The sequence below is a fragment of the Haliaeetus leucocephalus genome, unplaced genomic scaffold (assembly GCF_000737465.1).
Source record: "Haliaeetus leucocephalus isolate CR32 unplaced genomic scaffold, Haliaeetus_leucocephalus-4.0 Scaffold140, whole genome shotgun sequence".
NCBI classification, from domain to species: domain Eukaryota; kingdom Metazoa; phylum Chordata; class Aves; order Accipitriformes; family Accipitridae; genus Haliaeetus; species Haliaeetus leucocephalus.
In genome coordinates, this window is record NW_010972576.1 from 8,512,948 (window position 1) to 8,536,203 (window position 23,256).

At 36.2% G+C, this 23,256-nt stretch overlaps 1 protein-coding gene across 1 annotated transcript in view; it reads left to right on the forward strand.

Annotated features, from left to right (window-relative positions):
* CCSER1 (coiled-coil serine-rich protein 1) overlaps positions 1–23,256 on the forward strand; it is a 635,129-nt gene that overhangs the window by 353,749 nt on the left and 258,124 nt on the right. Inside the window, exon 8 of the mRNA XM_010586161.1 lies at positions 14,525–14,602. Coding sequence (XP_010584463.1) covers positions 14,525–14,602 — 78 coding nt within the window. The remainder of the gene's footprint in view (positions 1–14,524; positions 14,603–23,256) is intronic.

Here is a 23,256-nt window from a genome sequence, read left to right on the forward strand (position 1 = left end):
TGGAGAATTGCTGACCTTGACTTAAAAGTCTAGATGCACATTTAGGATATAATATAAAGCAAGTGTATGCAGTTTGTAAGTTATTCTGTGATGGAGAAAATGGGTGCTCCCCTTGCTGTGGAAAAAAAAAAGGTAAAGAGGATAACAAAGATGCTATGTGTTTGTATTTTCATGTGCCAGGATGTTCTAAGGCCATAAAGTATCAGTTCAAAGATAACTTTTGCAGTGAAGTGAGTTCCATTTTTGTCCTCCCCATGACACCTTTACTTCTTCAGTAAGAACTTTGAAGAGAGTGCCAGCCCTGGCACTTTAGCAGCCAATTGTGATTGCCCCTGAAGCTGAAGTTGTTGTAATGAAGATAGACTTTGGATTTAAGGGTCACTCGTATTTGGAAGCCAAAGTCTAAAGGGAACAAGAAAACCTCTCACTGGCAGAGAAAGAACAAAGGTTCTTAGTCATTCTGTAGCAGGGAAAGGACGGACCAGGAAAAGGCACAAGTAAGGAAGAAATAGATCTACTAGGAGAATACGTGAGTGGAAAGGAAGGAACGCAAGTGATGGTCATCTCATATCTAGTGCAGATGATGAGAGACAAGAGGAAATGAACTTAGCTGAATAGAAGTGAGAATTTTGTGTCAGAAGTTTACCTTCATAGCATTTGGGTCCTATTCTTAACTATCCTGATCATAGAGAAGTTTTATGGGCAATTTTGTTTAGCTTTTTTGTGGTTGTTGGTTTGGTTTGATTTGGGTTTTTTTTTCCTCTCTTTTCCCTGTGAAAGTTCCTGGTTCATATCAGTAGTGGAATAGACTGCCCTATTGGGTCACTATCTATAACCAGGTAAGGATTACACATACTACACCAGCCTACGCAAGCAAAGCTTCAGTGGTACCACACGAGCCTCTGGGAGACCAGTTGTTGGGCTAAAGGCGCTCGTTTGGATGTAGTCCTCTTATAACCCCAGTTTTGATATCCACCTACAAACTAATGATCTCTTCATCTTGCCTGTTTCCTTTGCTGTGTTTTGTGTGTAAGTGCTTTGACTAGGTCTCCACATGGTGTGGTTTCCTTCTAGTTAAGACACTATGTAATAATGACTGCCATCAGGACTGGTAAATATATAAAACAGACAACTAATGGAGCATTGCATTCTGAGGTAGAACTTTGCAGATGAATGGAGCTGAGCTGAATACGTAGGATCAAATGCCATGGAAGATCTCTGTAGTGCCTCAGGAGAACAAGGTAAGACTAGGATAGAAATCAAACACACTCAGAAGAACACAAACGAGGAAAATTCATCTGTTTGTAATGTCTACCATAGTCCCTGTGGTAGAAGTGGAGACTTAGGCTGCCAAAAACAATTAAGTCTTTCACAGGTTGGATGCAGTTTTGGCACTTCAAAAAATAGTCACTCTTTTTCTTCACTTTCGCTTGTGTGCAAATTCTGATAGAAAAGCAAATGCTGTCTCTGTAAGTGATGTTAGAAAAGTCAGTGTATACAGAATAAACTGAACATCTTTTCCTAAAAACGTTGAACGCTGCATCACTTTTCAAGAAGCTTGCCACTTTTTTGACATAGAGTGGAGCTTCTGAATAACAAGTCAATTTTGACTGCAGTATTTCTTAAACAAATAGCTAGGATAACCTAAAAGTTTAAGATGACCTGCTTGCAAAATTCTGTGGAACTCATGAAAAACTCAGGTATCTTTCCATAAAAGACAAGATAAGTCTACCATTTCTGATAATATCTATACTTTGAAATTACATTTGTTCAAGTAAATCTGTTTTATTTTCTGCTTTTGTATTTCATGTTTTATGCAATTTGGTAATAGCCATGTGATGGCCTACTGTCAATGCATCATTGAATTCTGAGCAATAAGGCTTTTTGTTACCATGAATGGAATAGCATGCCATAAATGCTCAAGACATGAAGACTGGCAAACCTTCATGTCAAATATGCAACAATCTAAACCAGTTTGTCCACATACACCTGACTGAGAGTTCAGTGATGTTCTGAATTGTTGGTCTGTTGAGTCAGGTTCAGTTTCAAGGAAATATATAGGAAACTGGGAAACAAATGGATTGATGTCCTGATAGAAAAAAATAAGCTTTAGTCAGATTTAAGTTCTGCAAAACCCATTTAATGAACAGAGCAAAATCAGATTTTTACCTTATTTGGTTTTGTTAAATTAGCAATAAACAAAAATGGGGGCTGAGCTTTTTGCATAGCTTACACTTAATGATTGTAGGTGCTATCTGTCTTATGGTGATTCCTAAATCCACAGATATCTTGTTACAGTGGACACTGAAGGAAGGTTCTGGAGAAAACAGAAATCCGAACCAAGTAGCAGCAGTATGGTGTAGAGGCACAGGTTGTTACCCTACCCCAAGGTCTCAAAAGTAAATTCTAAATTGCTTTTGCCACTAGCTTTTGGATGCAATTTAGAGGCTCTTGTAGACTTTATTCTCACTTCTGTGTTAATAAACCACCTGTTTCTTTAACATGTTTTATAACTTTGTTTCAGTTTGAAATTTTGAAAATTGATTGAGAGCTGCCATACAGCTCCAAATTGAGTGGAAGGAGTTATAGGTTAAAATAAGTTCTTTGGGTTTTTTTAGATTAAACAGGTGCTTGTTATTGTATTCTAAAAATGCTAACCAGTACTGCGTCCCTGGATAATGTTGTGCGGTTGCTAAATATTTATAACTCAAGATCAAACAAACCAGTGAGCTATTTTATGATTATATTATTAGTATTAGTTTTGGCAGAGACTTTTTTTTTTAACATCACATCATTGTGCATTGGTAAAATCACCCATGGATTGTAACATTGACTTAGTACCTTTCACTGTACATTGCCCATTGATTTTGGTTACTGAAGTATAGCCCATTCCCCTCCCATCCACACCCCGCCACCATATCATATAAAATATACCCTTATCTGCCACATTAGTCTTTGTTTATGATAATTTTTTTTTTTTTCCCTATGTCTTTAAGTATTCCTGATTTTAGCTCTGGATTCCGGATCTTCAAAGTATAGTCAGGTTTGGATTTGCATATAAAAATATGTAGACAAGGCTTATTTTTCAAAGTCAGTAACACTATACAGACTATTTTTATAACGCCCAGTTTGAGAATACATACTGTTGTTAGACCATGTGGCAAACATTACTGAAACGTAATCGTAGAGATTACTATTTTCTTTGAGCTTACATTAGTTGGCTAGAAAGTTCTTCCCAGGATGTGCCGTTTGTTAGCTTTTGCTCATTTTTATTTTTTTTTCTCAGCTCCTAGTACTACAAGCTTAACTGAAGAAGGAGGAAAAATCTACACAAATTATCTTTTCCTTATTAAGAAACAAGGAATAACTGGATGAAAAGTAGAGGCAACCAGTTTTCTTGTCTGATGGAACAGTATGAGCTGGGTGCTTGGGAGGCTGATACTGCAGTATTTCAAAACAGAGTGAATTTGGTTTAGGCTTTTGAATATGAAATAAGAAAAAGTGTACTGGATTAGTGCAAGGGTTTATCCAGCCCTTCAGCTGTCTGTCTCCAATGGTGGCCACAAGCAGGTGCTTACAGAAAAGCTGGTATGTGAAAGCATGTGATATTTTCCTCAATGCTTCCCCAGTCCATCACTTTGCAGCTCAAGGGAGCTCCTGAACTGCTTGTTACCTGTTTATTTGTTAACCCCCAAAGGACCTCTGCTGCTCACTTGTCTACTCCAATTTTACATTGTTTGTAGTTTTATACCTCCATCTTCTACTTCAGCCATTAATTGCATCTTTTAATGTGCCTGGTTTGAAAGTGCTTTTGTTTCAAAGCTGTCTTTATTGGTTTACACTTACAGATCAGAGGGAGTCCTTGGTCTTCAACCCGCAGACAGGATTAAGCTCTCTCCTGCATCTTTACAAGATACTACAGTGTGTAGCATGTGTTGAGAAATGAGGCATCTTCCTAGGCAACACTGGCTTATCTAAAAGCAGCGTTTACAAACAACTCCTTTTTTGTTAATAGACACATATTATGAGCTGAGACAGCACTAGGGCAGCATTAAAGAACACTTGTAAAAATTTCAGCAAAACAGTTTTCAACAATAGTGTACCAACAGGCTGATTATGAGCCAATAAAGAGGGTTTATTTGGTGCATTGAATTTATGTTATGGTATAAACTGACTATTAATGTTTCTCAAGTGCCATAAATTCACCTTCATCTCTTTTTCATTTCTTGCTTTCTGAGGCAAAATTAGAATTTATTCTTCTTTTGTCTGAAAAAATGTAAGATAGTATCAGGGTGTTTCTTTAGACTCAAATAATGTAATCCTTATGCTTTTATGAATATATTGTAGTTTGGATTGTTATTTCCCCTCTTTGAACAGTTTTATGTGACAGCTGCTAATGGTCATGATTATAAGTTGTCTTTTTTGTTCATTACAGCAGTATTCTGGGGACCATAGCAACATGTTTTGCTTATGATATGTGTCAGTGGGAAATAGAGGTCTAGTCACCATTTCCTTAAATGGTGAGAAGTTGTATTTTTAAAAGGGAGAAAAAAGGAGAGATCTTTTTCCAATATTCTTCTGTTATGATCCTGTAATGCTTCTAGAAATAGTAAGAAAAAACTTATTTCAGATTCTTTGTGCTATAGCTTCTTTGTGCGTATGCATCATTCCAAAAACTAGAATGTTATGGTTACTTTCCTTATACAGTATAAGATTTTTTAGTATCTTTTGCAGATACTTGGAAGAGTACAACTTTTATACAGTGATGAAAATACTGCTACATATTTCATTACTTTCATCAGTTGAAATCAGAACGTCAGTGCTATAAACGCTCGACTAAGTTCCAGCATCCCACTGATTTGCTGTAGAATTCGTAACAGTCACACGGCTTTCATGGAGTCAAGCTCCCATCATTGGGAAAGTTTCTGAATTAATTAAAGAAATGGTTGAAAGAAGAGGAGATTGATAGGCTTCTCTCCCGTCTTGTGCTGGAATGTTACTGTGTCATAGTCTGTCAGGTGTTATCAAAAATGGGAAGGCTGGTTTGGATTTCTTTGGTATTGTGAAAGTGAAAGCAAATTTTGTTGTCTGATCAAAACTATTCTGCTTTGGCAAAGCAGTACGAAGCTCCCAAACATTACTCATGAGCCTTGGTTAGATGAGCAAAAGTATTTGGAATATCATGATAATGCATATTAAAGCATGTTGGTTTTGTCTTATTGAATTAAATATGATGTACTTCATATTTAATTTGCAGTATCTCAATTGAGGTGAGTGGGTAAGAGTGGAGGGCATGAGTGATGAACCTAAATTCACAGTAAAAAGGTATCTACTTTAATAACCTTCCAGTGTCAATTACTGGCAAAACCCACACTGTGGCTCCCTCTGAGAGCAGGTTCACAAAGGGTGAAAGTTCCCTTTTGTTGCAGTGCATCTGAAAGCCTGGTGTAGTGGCTGAAGCTTGTTCACGAGCAATACCACTAAATCCTATACCGTGTATGTCTCCTCTGTTTCCCTGTAGTTCTCCATGCCCTGCTTTCCCATGCAGCCCCTAAACATCCTTCTGGGGTCCCGTTACCTGGGCCGAAGGTGCTGCACAGTGTGGCTGGCTCACAGCTGTCTACCTGCTGCCCATCTGGCTGACTTCAAGCTTCAAGCTCATGCTGAAGCCCCTTGCCAGCTTAGGCCCTTTGCATCTGTCCAGACAGCATGAAACTTACAGAAACTTTAATTTTCTAACTCTGCTGCTTGGACTAGTTAGTATTGACAATTGTAATAAAAAATTATTATTAAGGAATAGATGGACAGGCAGTGTGATCGCTTCCAGTGGGTGCATATGAATATGGACACTTAATGGGCTGTGTATGAGTGCAGGACAAAAGCGAGTCACATAGCTGTCCTATTCTGGCAGTGCTAAACTCAAGCTGATAGTTCTATCCAAAATACTTGCCAAAATGTACAAATAATTTATTGAATAATTGGTGTAATGTCACACATGGACAACTCAGAGAATGTCAGCTGTGGATTGGTTTTGGTATTGCTAGGTGTATTTACAGTGATGCAGGGATCATACATTGTTGATATCAGTGCATAAAACTGCAGCTTTATTTATCACAAGGATTGGTACATGTTTTTGTTGATTTCCATGGTGGCAGCAATTATTTGATTTACTATTAGTTTGTTTTTTTCCTATTCATTTGACCAACAAATGATCAAAATCTGCCCCATGCAGTTGTTGCTGGGACAACTTGAAAATGACCCTTTCGTTGTGTTTGTAGTATACGCTTCTAATACCACAGTCGTGAATCTCGTTCCTCAGGACAGCAATCTGTAAAATTACTGTAAACGCTTAGCTGTGTGAGGTTTAATTAATGCCAGAAGCCTTCAATAAACATCAGTTGCAATTTGGAATATGCTGAGTTAATGATTCCTGCACTCTGCCTAATGCACGTGCCGTTAAATCTATGTGCAAAGTGGCTGGCACTGACATTAATCGCATCCCACCAATGTCCCTGCATGCACAGAGGGAAAGGAAACTGCAAACCAACAGAAACATTTGACCGGCAATGCGCTTAAACGTCTCTACTTAGAAGCCTGATGGACAAAGTCCGTAATGTTAGCATTTCATGTGGTAGGGAAAAGAAACATAACAAAAAGTTAAGGAGAGCCTTTGATACTTTCAAATGTTAATAAAATAACTTCCCTCAGTAAAACTTTATATTAAATGTGTTGAGGAATCATCTGTTAGTAACTGCTACAGGATTTTCACATGGCTGTTATTTTGTAATGTATTTGTGTAACCAGGGAGTTTTTCCTTTAATGAATACTGATAGTCACCAAGAAAAGATGGAAGAAGTTATGGAAAGAAAAAAAAACCCCTTCCAAAACAGATGTTTTGGAACAGACCATGAAATTCTGTTTGTGTACCCATCCAGAACCTGGCAGCATTTAAAATCATGTACGCCATGAAAGTGATAAATGTTGTTGCTCTAAAAAGGGATAAAGGAAAAAACCCAAGGTTATAAAATCTGTGCTTTCTTTGTTCACCAAAGTTGATAGGTTTGCATTCCTTTTCGTGTTAGTTTTGTGTTTGTGTGTCAGCACAACTCTGCCAGCTGAATCGTGAGCATAGGAACTAGAGGCGATGTTGTGGCAGTATATTTTAATGAAAGTAGAAGTGCAGGAATAATATATCTAATCCATTTTGTCCTAATCTCGGTTCTTGGAAGAGTTAATTCTCGCTACACTATGAAAAAGGTGCTGTGCTACTCCCATGAGACAAATACTTGAAATAAATATGTTTATATCCTTGTTTAAGGTTTAAGATAGTAATTTTCTAACTTGCAGTTGTTTCTAAAAAAAGCTGAACACTGGTTTCCTGGGCTTATAAGCAATTTAATTAGAGGCTTTACATGTCTCATCTCCATTTGCAGCTACTAAACTTAGGAAAAGCGTAACTTAAATGAGGTAAAACCTTGTTATTCTTGATGATTTAGTAGTTTACAGCTGATGGGTTAACATTTGCTGTGTAAAAGAACAGTAATCAGTTTCACATCTTCAGTGGGGCTTTTTAATACTGTACAGTTAAGTAAATGAGAGCTGTAATTGAAGACGATTCCACTGCCATATCTGTGATGTCCATTTAGAAGAAAAATGCTGAAATGTTGTGAATCGAAGGTGTGCAAGTTGGATCTTTGAATCCAAATGGATAGTCCTGCTTTGCAGTAATCTCGCATGTAATTGTGCTGAATACCGTTCACTGTTGTGGACTCTGAGAAGATAACTGAGCCCAGAAATGCATATCTAAAGCAAATGTGTTTGGAGTTTAATGGTGTGAGGAAGACTGCTTTTGTGTATAGGACATAAGACTTAGACTGTGGATCTATGCAGTACTCCACTCTGCAGGTGGCTTCACGCATGACCTTGAAAAATAAATCACCTATTGGCTATTTTTCTTCAAATAGTTGTAGGAAGATCAAGTTAATAGCGCTAATAGTTTTTTTTGTGTTTTGCTAGTGTAAGCCTTAGTGCCCCTGTATCGCAATTTCTGAATTATCAAATTGGGATACTACTGTCTCCTAGGCTTGTCTGTTGGGTGTCTTATATTTTGGGACAGGATTGTATTTGTCTAGGTGGTCCTACTGGTGGTGTAGCAGTCTGTTGGCTGTCTTACATGTCTAAGTACGTATGTGTTGAAAGCAAGCTAATTCTTTATTAGATTAACTACTATAAAATTTAGGATATCTTCTTCGACATCTGGATGAAACCATAACACAAATCAAGACTAACAACAATGCTTATTAAAAGTTCAGAACTGTACTTGTAGAGATAATTTCTGCATGAATAACTATGCTTGATGTGTCAGCCTTTTAAAGGTTTTTATGACTCCATTACTGCATGTTTTTTCCTCCCTTTCAGTAACTTTCTCAGGTTTTGGGGTTTGTTGTTGTTGGAGGGGAGTGTTAAGATTGACATCATTTATTATGGCCATATTATTCATAGAGTGTGACCATATAAATTTTTTATTGTATTGCATTATTCAAAGCATGCATGGCCATGTCTGGGCCATATATGAAAGTGTGATTTGTAATTTTTTTACTTTAGAGATGTGATGACTAGAAAAAGTTCCTCTATACTTTCAGTGATGTGTGTACATAAACTTATGTCTTAAAGTAGCATTGATTTATTATGGGAAACATAATCAGTAAAGAAATGACTACTTGATATACAGCTTTACTGAATGCCTGAATGATAGTAATAAACAATAACAAGGTATTGCTTTAAAATATAAATTGTAATACCACCTGAAAATGGAGCCTTTTGCTTTCTGATGCAACAGATAAAACAGGAAATAATTAATCAAAATACATTTATTTTTCAAAAAAAATTCCCCTAATGCAAGAAATGCAATGTTATTTTTTAATACAGCATAAACAGGTATCTGCCACTCTTTAATGCTATGTCTTAAGGCATCTTCCAAAGATGCTTTTGAAAAATAAAGTTAAAAACTCAGGTGCATTTGCAAAATCCTTACCCTGAAATTCTGTGGTAGTCTCATGTCCCTGTACACATTTAGCTTTAATTTTGTAATACATACACAAGTGGTAATGGCAATGTTTAGGATACAGCATGGTCCAGTCAAATAAATGGAAGCCCGAAGATACAATTTTTAAGGTTCTTTTCCCGTCTCTGGCATTCATCAGCTAAGTGGACTAAGAGATTCAATTTTTTGTGACTTTTCTGTTTCTGATTAGATAGCCTGTGCTCTCAAAGCTTGGAGTCCTCTTTTTATTGGTAAGGTCATACAGCACTCAGTAAAACAGAAGAGTTTTTCTCTTTTAGAGCTTGGGGGTGGAAAGTTTAAGAAAATACTTGGGATTATAAGGATTTAAAAAGTTCTTTTAAAATAATAGTAATAGCCCTCTCTGGTTAGGATCTAGTAAACCTTTGTATTACTGTGAGTAAGGTTAACTGGCATGACTATAGCAGGGCTTGTATTTCTATTAAGATTTGAAATCTTCCTAATTATTGTTCATCTTCAAAGAGCTATTATGAAGTGATTACACTTTTAGAAGTTGCATTTTTTTCATTAAATGTATTCAGAATGGCAGTAACTAATTATTAAAGTATTGCAATCTGCTTGAAGACAGGTTTATCTTAGCATTTCTTGATTCACACCTGGATACTGAGTTCTGATAGAAATCAAAACAGAAGCGATGTCATCTTTCATTCCAGATACCACACTTACCATATACATAGGACTTTGCTTTTGCGTTTCACAAAAAAAATTATAATGTAATAACTGGAAAACTATTTTGGTTTGTGTAAGAGTCCTATGTGAAAACTATGAAATGTTCATTGAAGTTCTGTGTTATTTTGGTCTTTGTCATTTACAGTGATTTGACAGAACTGTAACCCTCAATGAAACTTTTATTTGTGCATACTTGGGTGCATTCCCACCAAGTTCTCCCTTGTTTTTCTCCTGAACGATGGGCTAGTCCCCTTGGGGATGATCGTACCCATTCACCACTGTGACTCGAGTAATGCCTCTAAATTTGTTGTGGCTTTTTAGCACCTCAGTACTTTATCTGTTGAGTGTTGAACCATGCTGTAGCTGCTTTCTTAACCTGTGCTCGAGAGGCAGCTGGGCTTTTTGCTGGGCTTCACAAAGAGTTTTCAAGTGTGATGTGATTCAGCCATACCACAGCTAATCACTAGAGCTATGCTGTATATGTTATGTTTTCTTCACAAACTGAGTCTCAAACCAATGGGGACTCAATTTCTATGGAAATAGCTGTCATATAGTCAGTTTTGTAGCTTACTGTAGTCTGTAAATTAGGTAGAATAGATGCTGGAGAGCAGTTTTTTGTGCTACTTGTTATCCCTTTGCTCTCATGGCCTAACTGCTGCTGTTGATTAAGTTTCATCCCAAAGCATATCAGAATTAAAAGACTTTGCATTTTTATAAGTCTTCTGAAGACAAGCTTTTCTCCCCCAGTTCTGTTGCAAACAGAAGTTGTTATTCGCAGTGGGGTAAATGCCTGAAGCAAGGGAAACAATCGTGTGTAAGTTGTAAGTCAGACTGCAGTGCTGATGCTGACAATTGCAGGCTGTTTTGGATGTGTGCTGAGAGAAAACCCAAATAAAACAGACTTGTCTTCATAAAGTCATGCAATAATCTGTACCGACTATAGGAGAGAGAGGTTGAGTCTTTTTGAGTATGAAGAGATTTGAAGACAAAAGGTTAAGTTGTGAGATTTTTTTAATCAAAGTAAGAATAAAGGTGAAATAGTTGTTAGGAAAAAAAAATCTTTAATATGTTATCAGCTAGACAACATAGATTCCTTCGTGACAAAAGCCACAGTTGTACTGGCTAACAGACTTCTGATTCCTCCAAAACAGCTGGAATGGTAAGTTTTGCTGTTTGATTTAGTATGACCATTCAAGGTAATTTTCAAGCACTTTCTTTTTGGAATTTGCAATTAAACAAAGCACCACAGGTGGTCACTGCTGTCACTGATAGGGAATTGGGTAAAAGAATGGTCACAAGAAATAACTTTGACCTGTTCACAGTCAAAGCTATGAAAATTGTTTTAACGCTCTTCTGTTCAGAGAAGGAACATTCTAAAAAGACACTCATATGTTTCAACATGTATTAACCTATATTAACTTCTTAAATGTAAGTAGTCTGGTAGTAACTGACTCTGTGTCTAGTAGCTGTCTTTCAGTGGTGAAGACTAAGTCCTTTTTTCACTTACTCTTTTATCTTATATTTCACTTCTCTATTTTATCTGTAATGTTTTTACATGCATGTGATCAGCTGATGCCTATTATCTTCCTATTTCAGCACCTCTTAGTGACTTATTACAAATATAGTAATAAAATAGTAAGTATATAAACAATGACACTCTTATACTAGAGATACTATTGAGATATAAACTACATGTGAACTTATTCCCATGTGAAGAAATAGCTTTATTGATCATGGTCTAATGCTTTTCACTAAGGCTGTTGAAATACTTAGATTAGTAATCTCAGTAATTTAAGCAACTGCAAATGATGGAGAAGATGTCCTTCCACATAGTTTTTCTCTCTCTCTCCCCACAACACACACACACTCTCACACACACACATGTACACGAGAGGGAGGGGTTGCAATGAATGTTGCTGGCAATGTTGCTATGAGTTATCTGACTTTAAAATCACCAACAGCTCTTCTTACCTTTTTGCTAATTAAGATGAACCCAGGGAATGAGAAGTTTTCATGATCTTATCCCTGTCACCTTGCAAGTGTAGTCTTAATGCTATTTATTTTAATAAGAGGGAATAACAACACACAGAATGGTAAGACAAGATGTTCTTTTATGCTCTATCTTAAAAAGTCACCCAGAAGTACTTTGTCTCATCCTAAAAATATTTTAGAAATACATAATTTGGTCCTTTCTTGGTCTTTAAAGAAGCAAAGGCACCTCCCTGAAAAGGAGGAGGATAAGGAATGATCTATTTGCAATCTTTTTACTACCTAATGTCTTATAGAGAAGGTGGAGCCGACTCCTCCCAGATACACACAGTGAAAGGGCAGAAAGCAGGAGGATGGAACAATTTAACCTTCTGTGATTCTATGGAATACCTCAAAAGAAAAATGGGGGCATTAAGGATGCATCTTATACTGTGTTTTGAGTTTCTCAAAATCCATACATTTCAACATAGACTCATGAAAAAGCTTTCAGAAGTCTATTGATATAGTCAAGGCAGCATGAAATTATATTTAAAATACCAACTTATCATTTAAAGAAGTGGTTGTATATTGGAAAGAACATTTTGTAGTGGTTTTTGATATCTAATACCTTTAATATTACTAAAATTATTTCGTAAACAAAGGTATGTCTTTTGGAACAGCTGCTTTACTCTGGCAACAAGAATTCTAGGAATAAAGTAGTGCAAGTTAGGGAAATGTAACTGAGATGAAGTTGAATGACTATTAAGTATAAGTAGGCTCTTCCAGTAGGATGCTGTTTTGTGATAAACTGTAAGTTGTCTATATTACTGCATGGGAAATATTTACCTCTGTGATTTTAAACTTTTTGCAGACTTTTGCTGCATCGCTGGAAAAAAGATAAAATACACTGTATTCTTATTATATTTGATTTTTTTTAAAAATCATATTATAAAGGTTGTTTCGCATCAACACAAAGTACTCTTTTTGTAGACTAAAGAGAAGATACTACTTGTCAACATGGACCTCTAACTTCTACTTCTGGTAAAGGTGTTAATGTGGAGTCAACTTGGATGTGTTAAAAATTGATCTCACTGCATATATGCAGTTAAATGAGCAGTTCTCAGGAAGAAATGCATTTGATTATTCCAACCTACCTAGCTTTCCCAATTAATTGGTTGCCTTAATGAAGGTTTTGATTTGTTCTGGGTTTTTTCCCCAGTTACTTCAAAATATGTATTTGTGAATCCACAGAGAAAGTATGCAAATGTTAAATTTGATCAGATACATGGTTTAATACTGATTTTGGTCCAGTGATAATGTTACTTGAACATTCAATCTCCGTGAATGTCTGAGTTTGTAGCTAGAAAATTTGTGGCGCTTCTGAGCAGTAAAATGTTATTGTCTAAGTAAGAAAGTAGATATATAACAATGTCTGTTTTCTAAACACGTAAAAATGCTGTGGGCAGTGGACTAGTAATTTAAACCTTGAGATGATGAAGCTTTTCTGTCAGGAATGAGATTATCTTTGCTATGAATTCAGTTTTAACTCAGTTACATCAGTAAGTTTGGGTGCAAGTTGTCTCATACCAGTGAAGTGATCAGTTTGAATTCCACCACCACCACGACCCATCACCGCCCCCCCCCCCGCCCCCGCCATTTGAAGAGTTGAAATACTGGAGATAGGGTCATTTAGGCGTTGTCTTCTTCCTCTTATTTACATGCTTTTGGACAAAATTCACTTAACATAGTGATTTTTAAAATACTTAGAAGAGATAAAGGAAAGCACAACTCAGACAATAGCTGAAAATAATCACATTTCTATGTCTTTATTTCAGTAAAAACTGAGATTCATCCAACTTGAGATTCAATTTACACAAATTCTGTTTTACTGTAATACATACCTGTAAGTAACATTAAAATATAGTTTTGTAGGTCTTGAGGAATTTGAGTCAAAGAGAAGTATTTTGTATGGATATAGCTGAAAAATAAAACTAAATCAGTAAATAGGAAAACATAAATCAGTGCAGTAAGGGACCTTGTGGTCCCTGTTCATGGAACCTTCCCCTCCTGTGTGCCTTTTCCTGCCTTATCCCACATACTTACAGTTGTTTCATCATATACTTTCTTCTGGAAAATAATATAGTATATATAAGGGCTCGATAAGGATCAACATTTCTACTTAATGATGAGTTTCAAATGAAGTATCAAAATGCCTTTTTTTTGGTGAAGCATAATTGTGTCAAGGTGGCCAGATTTCTTTGCTCAAGCCTGTCCCAGAGATTCCACACCACACTTCCAAAAATGATTGAGGTATGTAGAGAGGAACAAGGATAGGAAAAGCAGAAATCAGTACAATACCCAAGAAATGTTTAGGTTTTGCTAATGTGTTTGCATCGGGCAAGGGGGAAGTCATCTCAGTTTGCATGTTCCGTAATATTTCTTGAAAAAAAAATGGTTTCTTTGCTGTTGGAATGGTGCTGGTGTTTGCAAGAGTCACTGCTGCTGCTCAGTGCTTTATACCTGTATCTGCTCTGGAAGAAGATTGCTTTGCATCATGCTTCAGTGATGTCCTTCCTCTGGGCCCCGCTTTCAGACTTTCCAAGTTCACTGTCTGTTTAAGAGAAAGATAAGTTGATAAAAGGAAATAACAGTAAGGAAATCAACCTCCCAGTGAGAATAGTGCCATAATAAATTTATTTCTGAACAGCTGTCCATGCATGAGTTTTGAACTTATCTGGATATTTGTAGCTGCAAAGCCCAGTGAGGAAAAACATGACTCACCTATGATGTTATTTTGTTTTACAGGAAAAGGCTCAGTGCTTTCAGAAGGCTCTTGCTTCCCAAGCAGATAAATCCACGCAGACAGAACTTGTAGGCCATGATGTAAGTAGCTGTATTGAACAGTATTTTTTATTATCTTTGTGGGTGTTCAGACTTCTGTCAGCCTGTTTGCCTCTGCTGCTGTTGTGTCCATGCACTGATTTAGCGGGATTCACTGGAACACCATTCATACTTTGCTCTTAGATGATTCTAAAATACCTTCTGAAACATGAGAAGATAATTACAACTACCTGCCAGCATACGGATGCCCTATTTATTTTATCCTTCACAAATTGCTGAGAATTAGCATAGGTGAATGTGGAGGATATGTATTAGTGTATTGTATTTTTTTTTCAGTATTCATTTACACACTTATTGACAATTTAATGAGGTGGTTATGTTTATAATCACCATATGCTGTCCAAACAATATTTGAATTGTAGAAGATAATGGAATAAATACAATTTTGCCGAGTGATGTTAAAATTCTGTTTCCTCATGAGCATCTGCCAGAATTTCTGCTAGAAGGTGAACTGATAGTATGTATCCTCATGCAAGAACATAGTCAAGGAAGATTCCGTAACTGTAGACATATATTTTTTTCCCCCCTTTTTTTTAATGGAAGTATTCTGTCTGTGGGACATTGGTTGAATATGTGTAAGAGATTCACTTATTTATATGAGCCTTCTTGAATAATCTTTAAGAATGCCACAATGTGGAATATTTAGCACAGTTCTAGCCTGTGATTTGAGCAAAATCTAACAATACTTTCTGCAAAAGACTGTTCTGCAAAATAAGGCTGTGGTTCTGCGCTGGTGTATATCAACATGCTGCTTTAAATTTATAAAAAGAACACTGGAATTAAAGCAGGTTTTGAAACCTTCCTTTCAGTATGTTTCAGTATGTTTCAGTGGAGCATTAAAGTTTTGTCTTCTGAATTTTCAGATAGTCTTCTGAAGGTAGAACCAAAAATTTCACATTTTAATCTGAAAAGTTCTTAAACAAACTACACTTTGGTGTTTTTTCAGACTGTCTTTTAAGCTGATTCAAGCTCCCAAATCAAATATGTGGTATCTCATGCTGCAGAGACCCATGCTGTTAACAGATATATTTTTTTTCTCCCAGTCTGTGTTCCCTTGGAGTTTGGGGCGGGGAGGGTCTTCTGTCAGTAAAGTAGATGATTGCCAATTCTGCAATAAAATTAGAACCCCCTTCCCCAAACAGATACAGTTTTCTGGCTGAGATCTGAGTATTAAAGATAATAATAACAGTACTTTGAAAAAATCCTTTTCTTTAGCAGCATTCTCTTCAACATTAGTGGAACACATTTTTCAACCTTCCCTGCTAAAATGCCTCTACCATGTCATAGTTGCAATTATATATTTTCTTATATAGGGTGATTCAATGCAAGAACAAAAGGAAATGTGGTATGTTTTTGTATGGAACAACACATCCACCTGTATTTACCTTGTACAGAGTACTTGTGAAAATTGCATTACAAGGAATTGATTGCAGAGAAAGTTGAACTAATCTACAGGAATAAGACATGCTTACTATGATCATCATGAAGGGAATAAAGTGAAGAAGAATGTGCAAATAAATAGTGTTAACACTTTTCATAATATTGTTAAAAACTTTTGGTCACTTATTTATTAGATTATGCAGCTTTTCTTCAAAGGATAGCTGTTACAGCTAAGGATAGATTCAACTGTGTTTCTGCTGAAACCAAGTGGCAATTACATTTGTATTCTTTGCTTTTATATGAGATTTTAAAGAGCGAGTTGTAACCCTGGCAAGTAGTATCTGTACAACATTTTATTTAGGATGTGTGTAAGTGTATAACTACAAGAATATTGTGTTAACGTGAAATTAGATTAAATAGAAAACCACAAAACACATCAGACAATGCAATAAATAATTTTCACCTCATTAGTCACACATTCTGACAATAGCATACATTGAATACTTAAGATAGCTAGTTCAACAGGTAAGCAGAAAATTTAATTTCATTCCATCATCACTACAGGTTTGCTGCTGTAATTCCAAAACAAACAAACAAAAGTCACCAGTTTTATTTCTCCTTAATGCAACTTTAAAAGCTAACAGTATTTGGATAAAAGTGTTATCAGGAATTTGCATAGCATTATTTCATCAATGTTGTACAAATATTGATATACACTTCATAATGTAGTATTTCAGAAGTCCTTAAGTTAGTGCTTCTGTGAATAGTTTGGTTTATATTCTTTCATAGTCTTTTATTTCACTGTATAAACTTAATAGTTGCCTATTTTGCAGTGTAAAAAAAAAACAAGACAGGTTAGTCCCCAAAAGAAAGCAATGCTCTGTTTTCTTTGACTTCTGGACAATGTCTCCAGTAGTTGAGAGAATATTCTTAAGCCTTGGAGTTCATTTAGATGCATTGTTAAAACTAAGTGGAAGTTCTGACTTTGACTTAGATGAGAAATGAATCCTTTCGTCCATAGGGTGTACAGTAGTGAAAAAAGGCTAGAGGCTAGTCTATATATAGGAAGGAATGGGTGAAGAAGGAAGAAATGCAATGTTTCAAAGGGAAGAAATGTTCTTGTCTCTGTGGAGCTGCTCTGAAGAAGTTTAAACACTGTTGACTGAGTGTTTTGGGTGTTTGAGAGGTTACCAGAATGGAAGGTAGTACAGTATATTTTATGCTAGTGGTTATAACATAACTACAGTCAGATTCTGGCTATCAAGATGATCAGCAAAGTTTGGATCGTGCAATCTCCTGCAATACTTGTAAATTGGTGGATAATACTTCTGATAGAGTTCTCTGTTTTCTCACATGCAGCACACAGATTTTTCAGCTAAAATTGCTTTAGAGTACTGTATTAGCAAGCAAGTGGAAGCTAAAGTCTGTAGCAGTAAAGAAAATGTTTCTGATAAAGAACTGTTTGAACTGGAAAGCATACTGCTTAATCTCTTTTCTGTATTAAAACAATCTAATACGAAACTTAATTATGGAATTAAAACATAAAGTTTTAAAAATGTTTTGATAAGGAGGAAAAAGGTCTTCTATGATGAGAAATGCTACAGTTTCCTTAAGTGATTAACATGACCACTTTACTACTTGACTAAATTGAAAGTAAAATATCAAGCCAGCTGCCATGTGTATTCAAGGGAAGACATTAGAAAGTAATCCAGGTTTCTCAGGAAGCAAATTGCTTTCTACTGCAGAATGTCAAGGGATCTCCACCTTATGATAGTCCTAAATTTATTCTGTTTTCCAATGTGTACTGAGCATCATTTAAAACATGTTGGGAGTCTTGCAGAAAGAGCCATGTGCACAACAGATTGATGTGGGAGACTGCTAAATAATAAATGATTAATGTGTCCTAAATAATCAAAGCCAATTTAACCTCTTTCACATTCCTTTGTTTGCAAAGCCTTATTTTACTGAGAAGTCAAGGAATAATTTCTCCCATGTGGATCAGGTTACTAAAACGGACCGGAAGATGAATAGGTACAGTCAACTAGCGTTGCGACTGATTACAAGATCATGTTAAACAATACAACTCTAGTAATGGCTGCTAGCTAAATAGGTAGTCCAAAGTATCATGCAGGCATCGCACAAACACTCTGCAGCATGTGCCTTTGCTAATGAGTTTTCATTAAAATGTGTCTCAAAAGCCGAATTAAACAATCACAGTACAGTTCTCTATTTTTGTCACTAAAAGAAGTCTGACTCATCATTGCTTTGTCAATCTGTATCAGTCTTTGGATGAAAAGAATTTGTACTTAATTTTGTTCTACACAGAGTAGAAATCCCTAAGACCTGACATGATTTCTACAGTGTCCTTTCTGTGTTTGCCTTTTGCTGATTTTATAGGTTTCACATCTCAGAACTGCTATTCTGTTTGGTCTTTGTCTTTCACACTGAGAGTAAAGCTGATGTAAACAGGTTTTTGGACTGGTCCTTAACTCATTCTACATTTAATGAAAATTCTTCCCAGTTTAGTGTTCCTTACATTTTGTATTATGCTTCTAGAGTCTCAGACAACAAACCTGTGTGGTATTGCTCCCAATCTGCTTACTGTTTGATTTGCATAGCTACAAGCAAAAATTACCTTTCCTTGGTGATCACCAGCATTGCATTTACAACAGTGCTGGGTGATACACAAGCAAGCACTGAGTCTAAACATCTGTACTACCATGCAATATTAAAGTTAATAGGCATCTATACTAATACACTTGTCAGGGTATTTGTTTTGTAGCTTTCTGTACATTACCTTGGACAGCATGCCACCATTTCCCTCTCAAAGCCTGGCCACCGCTTTCTGCAGAGCCTCTGTGTTTCACTAGGAGGGAGTGGAAGACATGGAGGTGGATGCTCTAACTGTTCCCCTCCGCCTCCCTTCTAAGCTCCTCATCCTCCCTGGCAGCCAGCCAGCCAGCATGGTTTACGGATGCTGTGAGGGCCTGTCTTGCATTATGTCCTCTACTTCAGGAAGGCAGGGGAACAGAATACTAAAGTACTTGAACTTCTTGAACTTTCCAATTTAATCTAAATATATTCCTGCTGACAGTATTGCTTAGTTTGTTACAGTGTGAAATGAGTTGCATTTTGCCACCTAAACCAGAAAATACATCCTGCTTCTGCCTTCCCCGCCGCCCCCACCCCACCCCGCCTTGGGGACTGATGTCCACCTGCTATTGTATGTTACTATTAGATTATTTTTCTCCATTTATTTCTTATTTTCTCTCTGAGTTTGTTTTCTAATGTATACAGTGAAATAATGCAAACTTGAGCATAATACACCTTTCTCTAATGTAAAATTATTTGAAAAAAACTAAGTACCTTTAGAAATAAAATAAACCATTAACCATTTCAGTCTTTGCTCTGCTTGTACTTCTGTGTACCTATTCATATCTGGATATCCAAGTTCTTGGCATGCTAATTCCTTTCCACAACTTCCTCTAGCAATCATTTTCTCTTCTTCTCATGTCCAATTTCCTTTTTTTTTAGTATACAATTTCAAAATACCATTTCAAAATCTGCGTGTGTTTTAGGATGTCCTACTTGCGTAAATTCTGTTCAAACTATTCATCCGTTAGTAGTGAAATATTATGGTGCAACTTTTTTGGTTTTAATGATTGCCTCCTACCAACCCTTACCAAACATACTGCCTCACCATCAAACCCCTGTATTTGCTCTTTGAATTCCATTTAGCCATGAGGTCATGAACATGGATGAATTGTTACACCTAGTATTGCTCACTACAGGGATAAACAGTTCAAGTCGTCAGTGCTGAACTTGCCAGAGGATGCCTGCTTGTCCTGAGGGTTTGGTGTCTGTGGCACTATATAAAAAGTGATACAGGCTTTCACATAAACAAAGTTCAAAAGTAACTGGGTTCTGGGACAGAAACTGAGACTTGTGGTATGGAAGAGACAGGCTTCCACTAATAACTTTAATTCCATGGCTGATTATCAACAGGTATTATGCATTCTAATTTTGCCATCTCTAGGAATAAGGAACAGTAACATTTACATTCTGTAGTGCTGCTCAATTAGTATGAATGATCTTCAGTTTTGATTTGTGGAATGCAAGTTGGCTGCTCGCTGCTTGTATAAATAAACTGTGTGCTGTTTAAATATTTGTAGTAATATGTGGCTTGATGATACAGTAGCTGAATTTCCTCATAGACCAGAACTTAATATAACACTGTAGTCTCTGTATCTTTAAAAAATATTGTTTTTCTATAATATACTCTGCAATAACAGTGCAATGTTTTTCTTGCCTAAGTTTTCCATCTTTCTACTTATTCTACATTTCTCTGTCATAAAGTTCTTCTGTCTTTGTATCTGCAGTTGTGCTGTTGCTATCTTGCTTTTAAAGTGCAATAAAATATTGACCAGACTTACTGTCACTAACCTTTGCTTAGATGTCTTGGGGTGGGGAGAAAGAAGCAGGGGAAGAAGGAAAGGAGGGTGTTTAGTTATTACTACTTATTCATACTAGAAGTTCTCTTTTGAAGGTAGTGCTTTTCCCACTTTTTCTACTTTAGCTCCATCACTGTCTGCTCATAAGAGCTCTCCAGAAGTTTGCTTTTTCACTTAAGCATATCCATCTAGACATTTAGTCTCATTTCTTTTTTTTTTACTTTCATTTCTGTACAGTACTTGTGAGTATGACTTACCAAAATGTTACTGCAGTAGTACATTTTCATCATGTTATAGTTACATTGTTTCTATCATAAACATGCTACGAGGGAGTTCATGACATCTTTAAGTATGAATTAAATGAGTGGTTATCCCCAGAATTAATAACATGTTCTTACTACATCCATTCTGACCTGCTACGCTAAGGATAGAAAGAAGTAGGACACTGACAAACAAGACCTTTCAATAGTTTTTATTTGATTGAAATTAAAAAGCCATCCTTGTCCCACTAGATTATACCTTGCTGAATTTGTTCATGCATTATGCTGAATACTAGCAGTGTCCTATTTGTAAAGCCAGAGAATGGTTTGGGAATATCATAGCAGCACTAAAATCTTTTGAATTTTGTTGAAAAGAATGAACTGAGAATTTAGTAAAGTGCATTCTATGACAAGCAGAAATTCTCAAACATAGCAACGTTTCACAATAGGTTTTGAGTATATTTTCTTAAAAATGATAAAAACTCGGATTCACCTTGAAGAAAAGATCAACAAGCAAAATTCAGAAATAAGTCATGGATAACTACTGTATTATAAAGCAATGTGTATGGGTTTTGTCATATTAGTACATTTAGGATGAGTGCTTTTTAATGCAGAATGAGCTACTTACACAGTTTTATCATAAAGTGGACATGTTTTCATGTTATGTGCATGCTGCATGTAGATCCCCTCTATTAGCATAAACTAACTCACTCTGGTGACCTTTTTCCTGTACAAACATGGCATCTGTTGTACATAACTGTTTTCTAGCTAGAACTGTGTCGTGCACAAGCTGACAAGTCATATTTCTGTTTTTGTATGCATTGTCACTTTATTCCTTGTTATGTTGATCATTAGCGTGAAAGAAGCTTTATTATTACATGGTGCCTGCATGACCGCGTACAGCAGAAACGATCATTTTTCATTTAACTTTGTGTTGCCATCAAACCATGCATCTCTAAGATTTCATTTCTTTTCTTTTTTCTTTTCTTTCTTTTTTTTTCTTTTTTTTTTTTTTTCAAGGCCCTGTGGAATTCTCCATGTTCTGAAGGCTTAGTTTGCAAACCTATCAGCATCTCATTGGTTCCATCATTATTAAATTAAGAAACAACATCTGGACACTCTGCACTTAAGGATTTAACTAAATACTGCTGTATATGAAATGAGCTGCAAGTTACCATTACTGGCAAAATTCTACTACTTAACATAATATTTGTATTATCAACAGTCAAACATCACTTTTTTGGCAGTAATATCTTCATTATTAAATATATCTCTAAATAAATTATTAGTAAGCTATCACAAAGTTATTATCTGAAATAAAACTCAACTATTCTTACCATTTTGTGCACTTAATCTTCCATTGGTGATTCACTATAAGTAAGAAAATTCTTCAGTGATGCTTGTCTCTGAGATTGAAAAAAAATATGTCTTCAAGATCTGGAAACCTAAGGAAACTATTAGTTTTCAAAACCTGTATTTTTTGTCTTCCAGTAGTAACACATTTGCACCGATTGTGAGTACACGGTCAGCAACTTTCAATATATGGTCTATTTAATGAATGTTCTTAATGATATATGTAATTCTTATGTGTGATTCAAGAGACATTTCTACAGAGGATGTGGTAAGCTTTTACAGGGTCAGAATTTACCCAGCTTTATCCCAGGAAATAGGAGAGCTGATCCTAAAAACTTACACTCTGAATTTTTAATCCATTAGAATCATAGCTTTACTTTACTTTTATTTTCTGAGTGCCTCAGCTTGTAAGAGACATTGTTAAGACAGCACCAACACGTGAGCAAAGTGAATATTGCGTTTGCTGGACATGACTGTGCTACTTGAGTGGATGGCTGTTGTTGTCCAAAGTGGGGCGGGGAGAGGTAATTCCTGGTTTATGGCTTTATTAAGCAAGGAATCAGAAGCAAACTGGAGAGTTCACCACAAACACTGTCACCACTGTTAGTTGCTTCAGTGTTCCCCTACCCAGGATTGACTTCATTCACCTGAGGATGTACTCTACAGCCACCCTTACCAGGTAAGGTAAGAAGGTTCTTGTGCCAGCAGTATTCTTAAAACTTTCCTGCTAAAACCTTTTCTGACTAACAAGAGATGATACTTGAATCTTGTTACTATGCCATTTTGATCAGGCCTCGTAGAATATAATAATAACAGTTATTCAGCTGGAGCACCTGTTTAGCACCTGTGGCTTTAATTTCAAACACAGGACATACTACTCATTTAAAAATAACATTTCAGCAGTTTTTCTTAAATGGATCTGAACTGAAAATAAAAGCAATCAGCTAAATATTCATGCAGGTCTTTAAAGTGAATGAACCTTTTTTACAGGTGATGTTGCATTATGTTGGCTGATTCTGTACCAGTAAACATGGTGTTATTGTTTATCTATCTTATATCATCTTTTCTTTTGTTCGTAACACCCATCTTCAGCATCCTTTCTCACCCTTTCGGTCAGGCTTCCTGAAACTTCTTTGTGTGTATGATTGCATAGTTCTTACTGTATTTGTTGGAAGTATCTTGAAAACCAAGT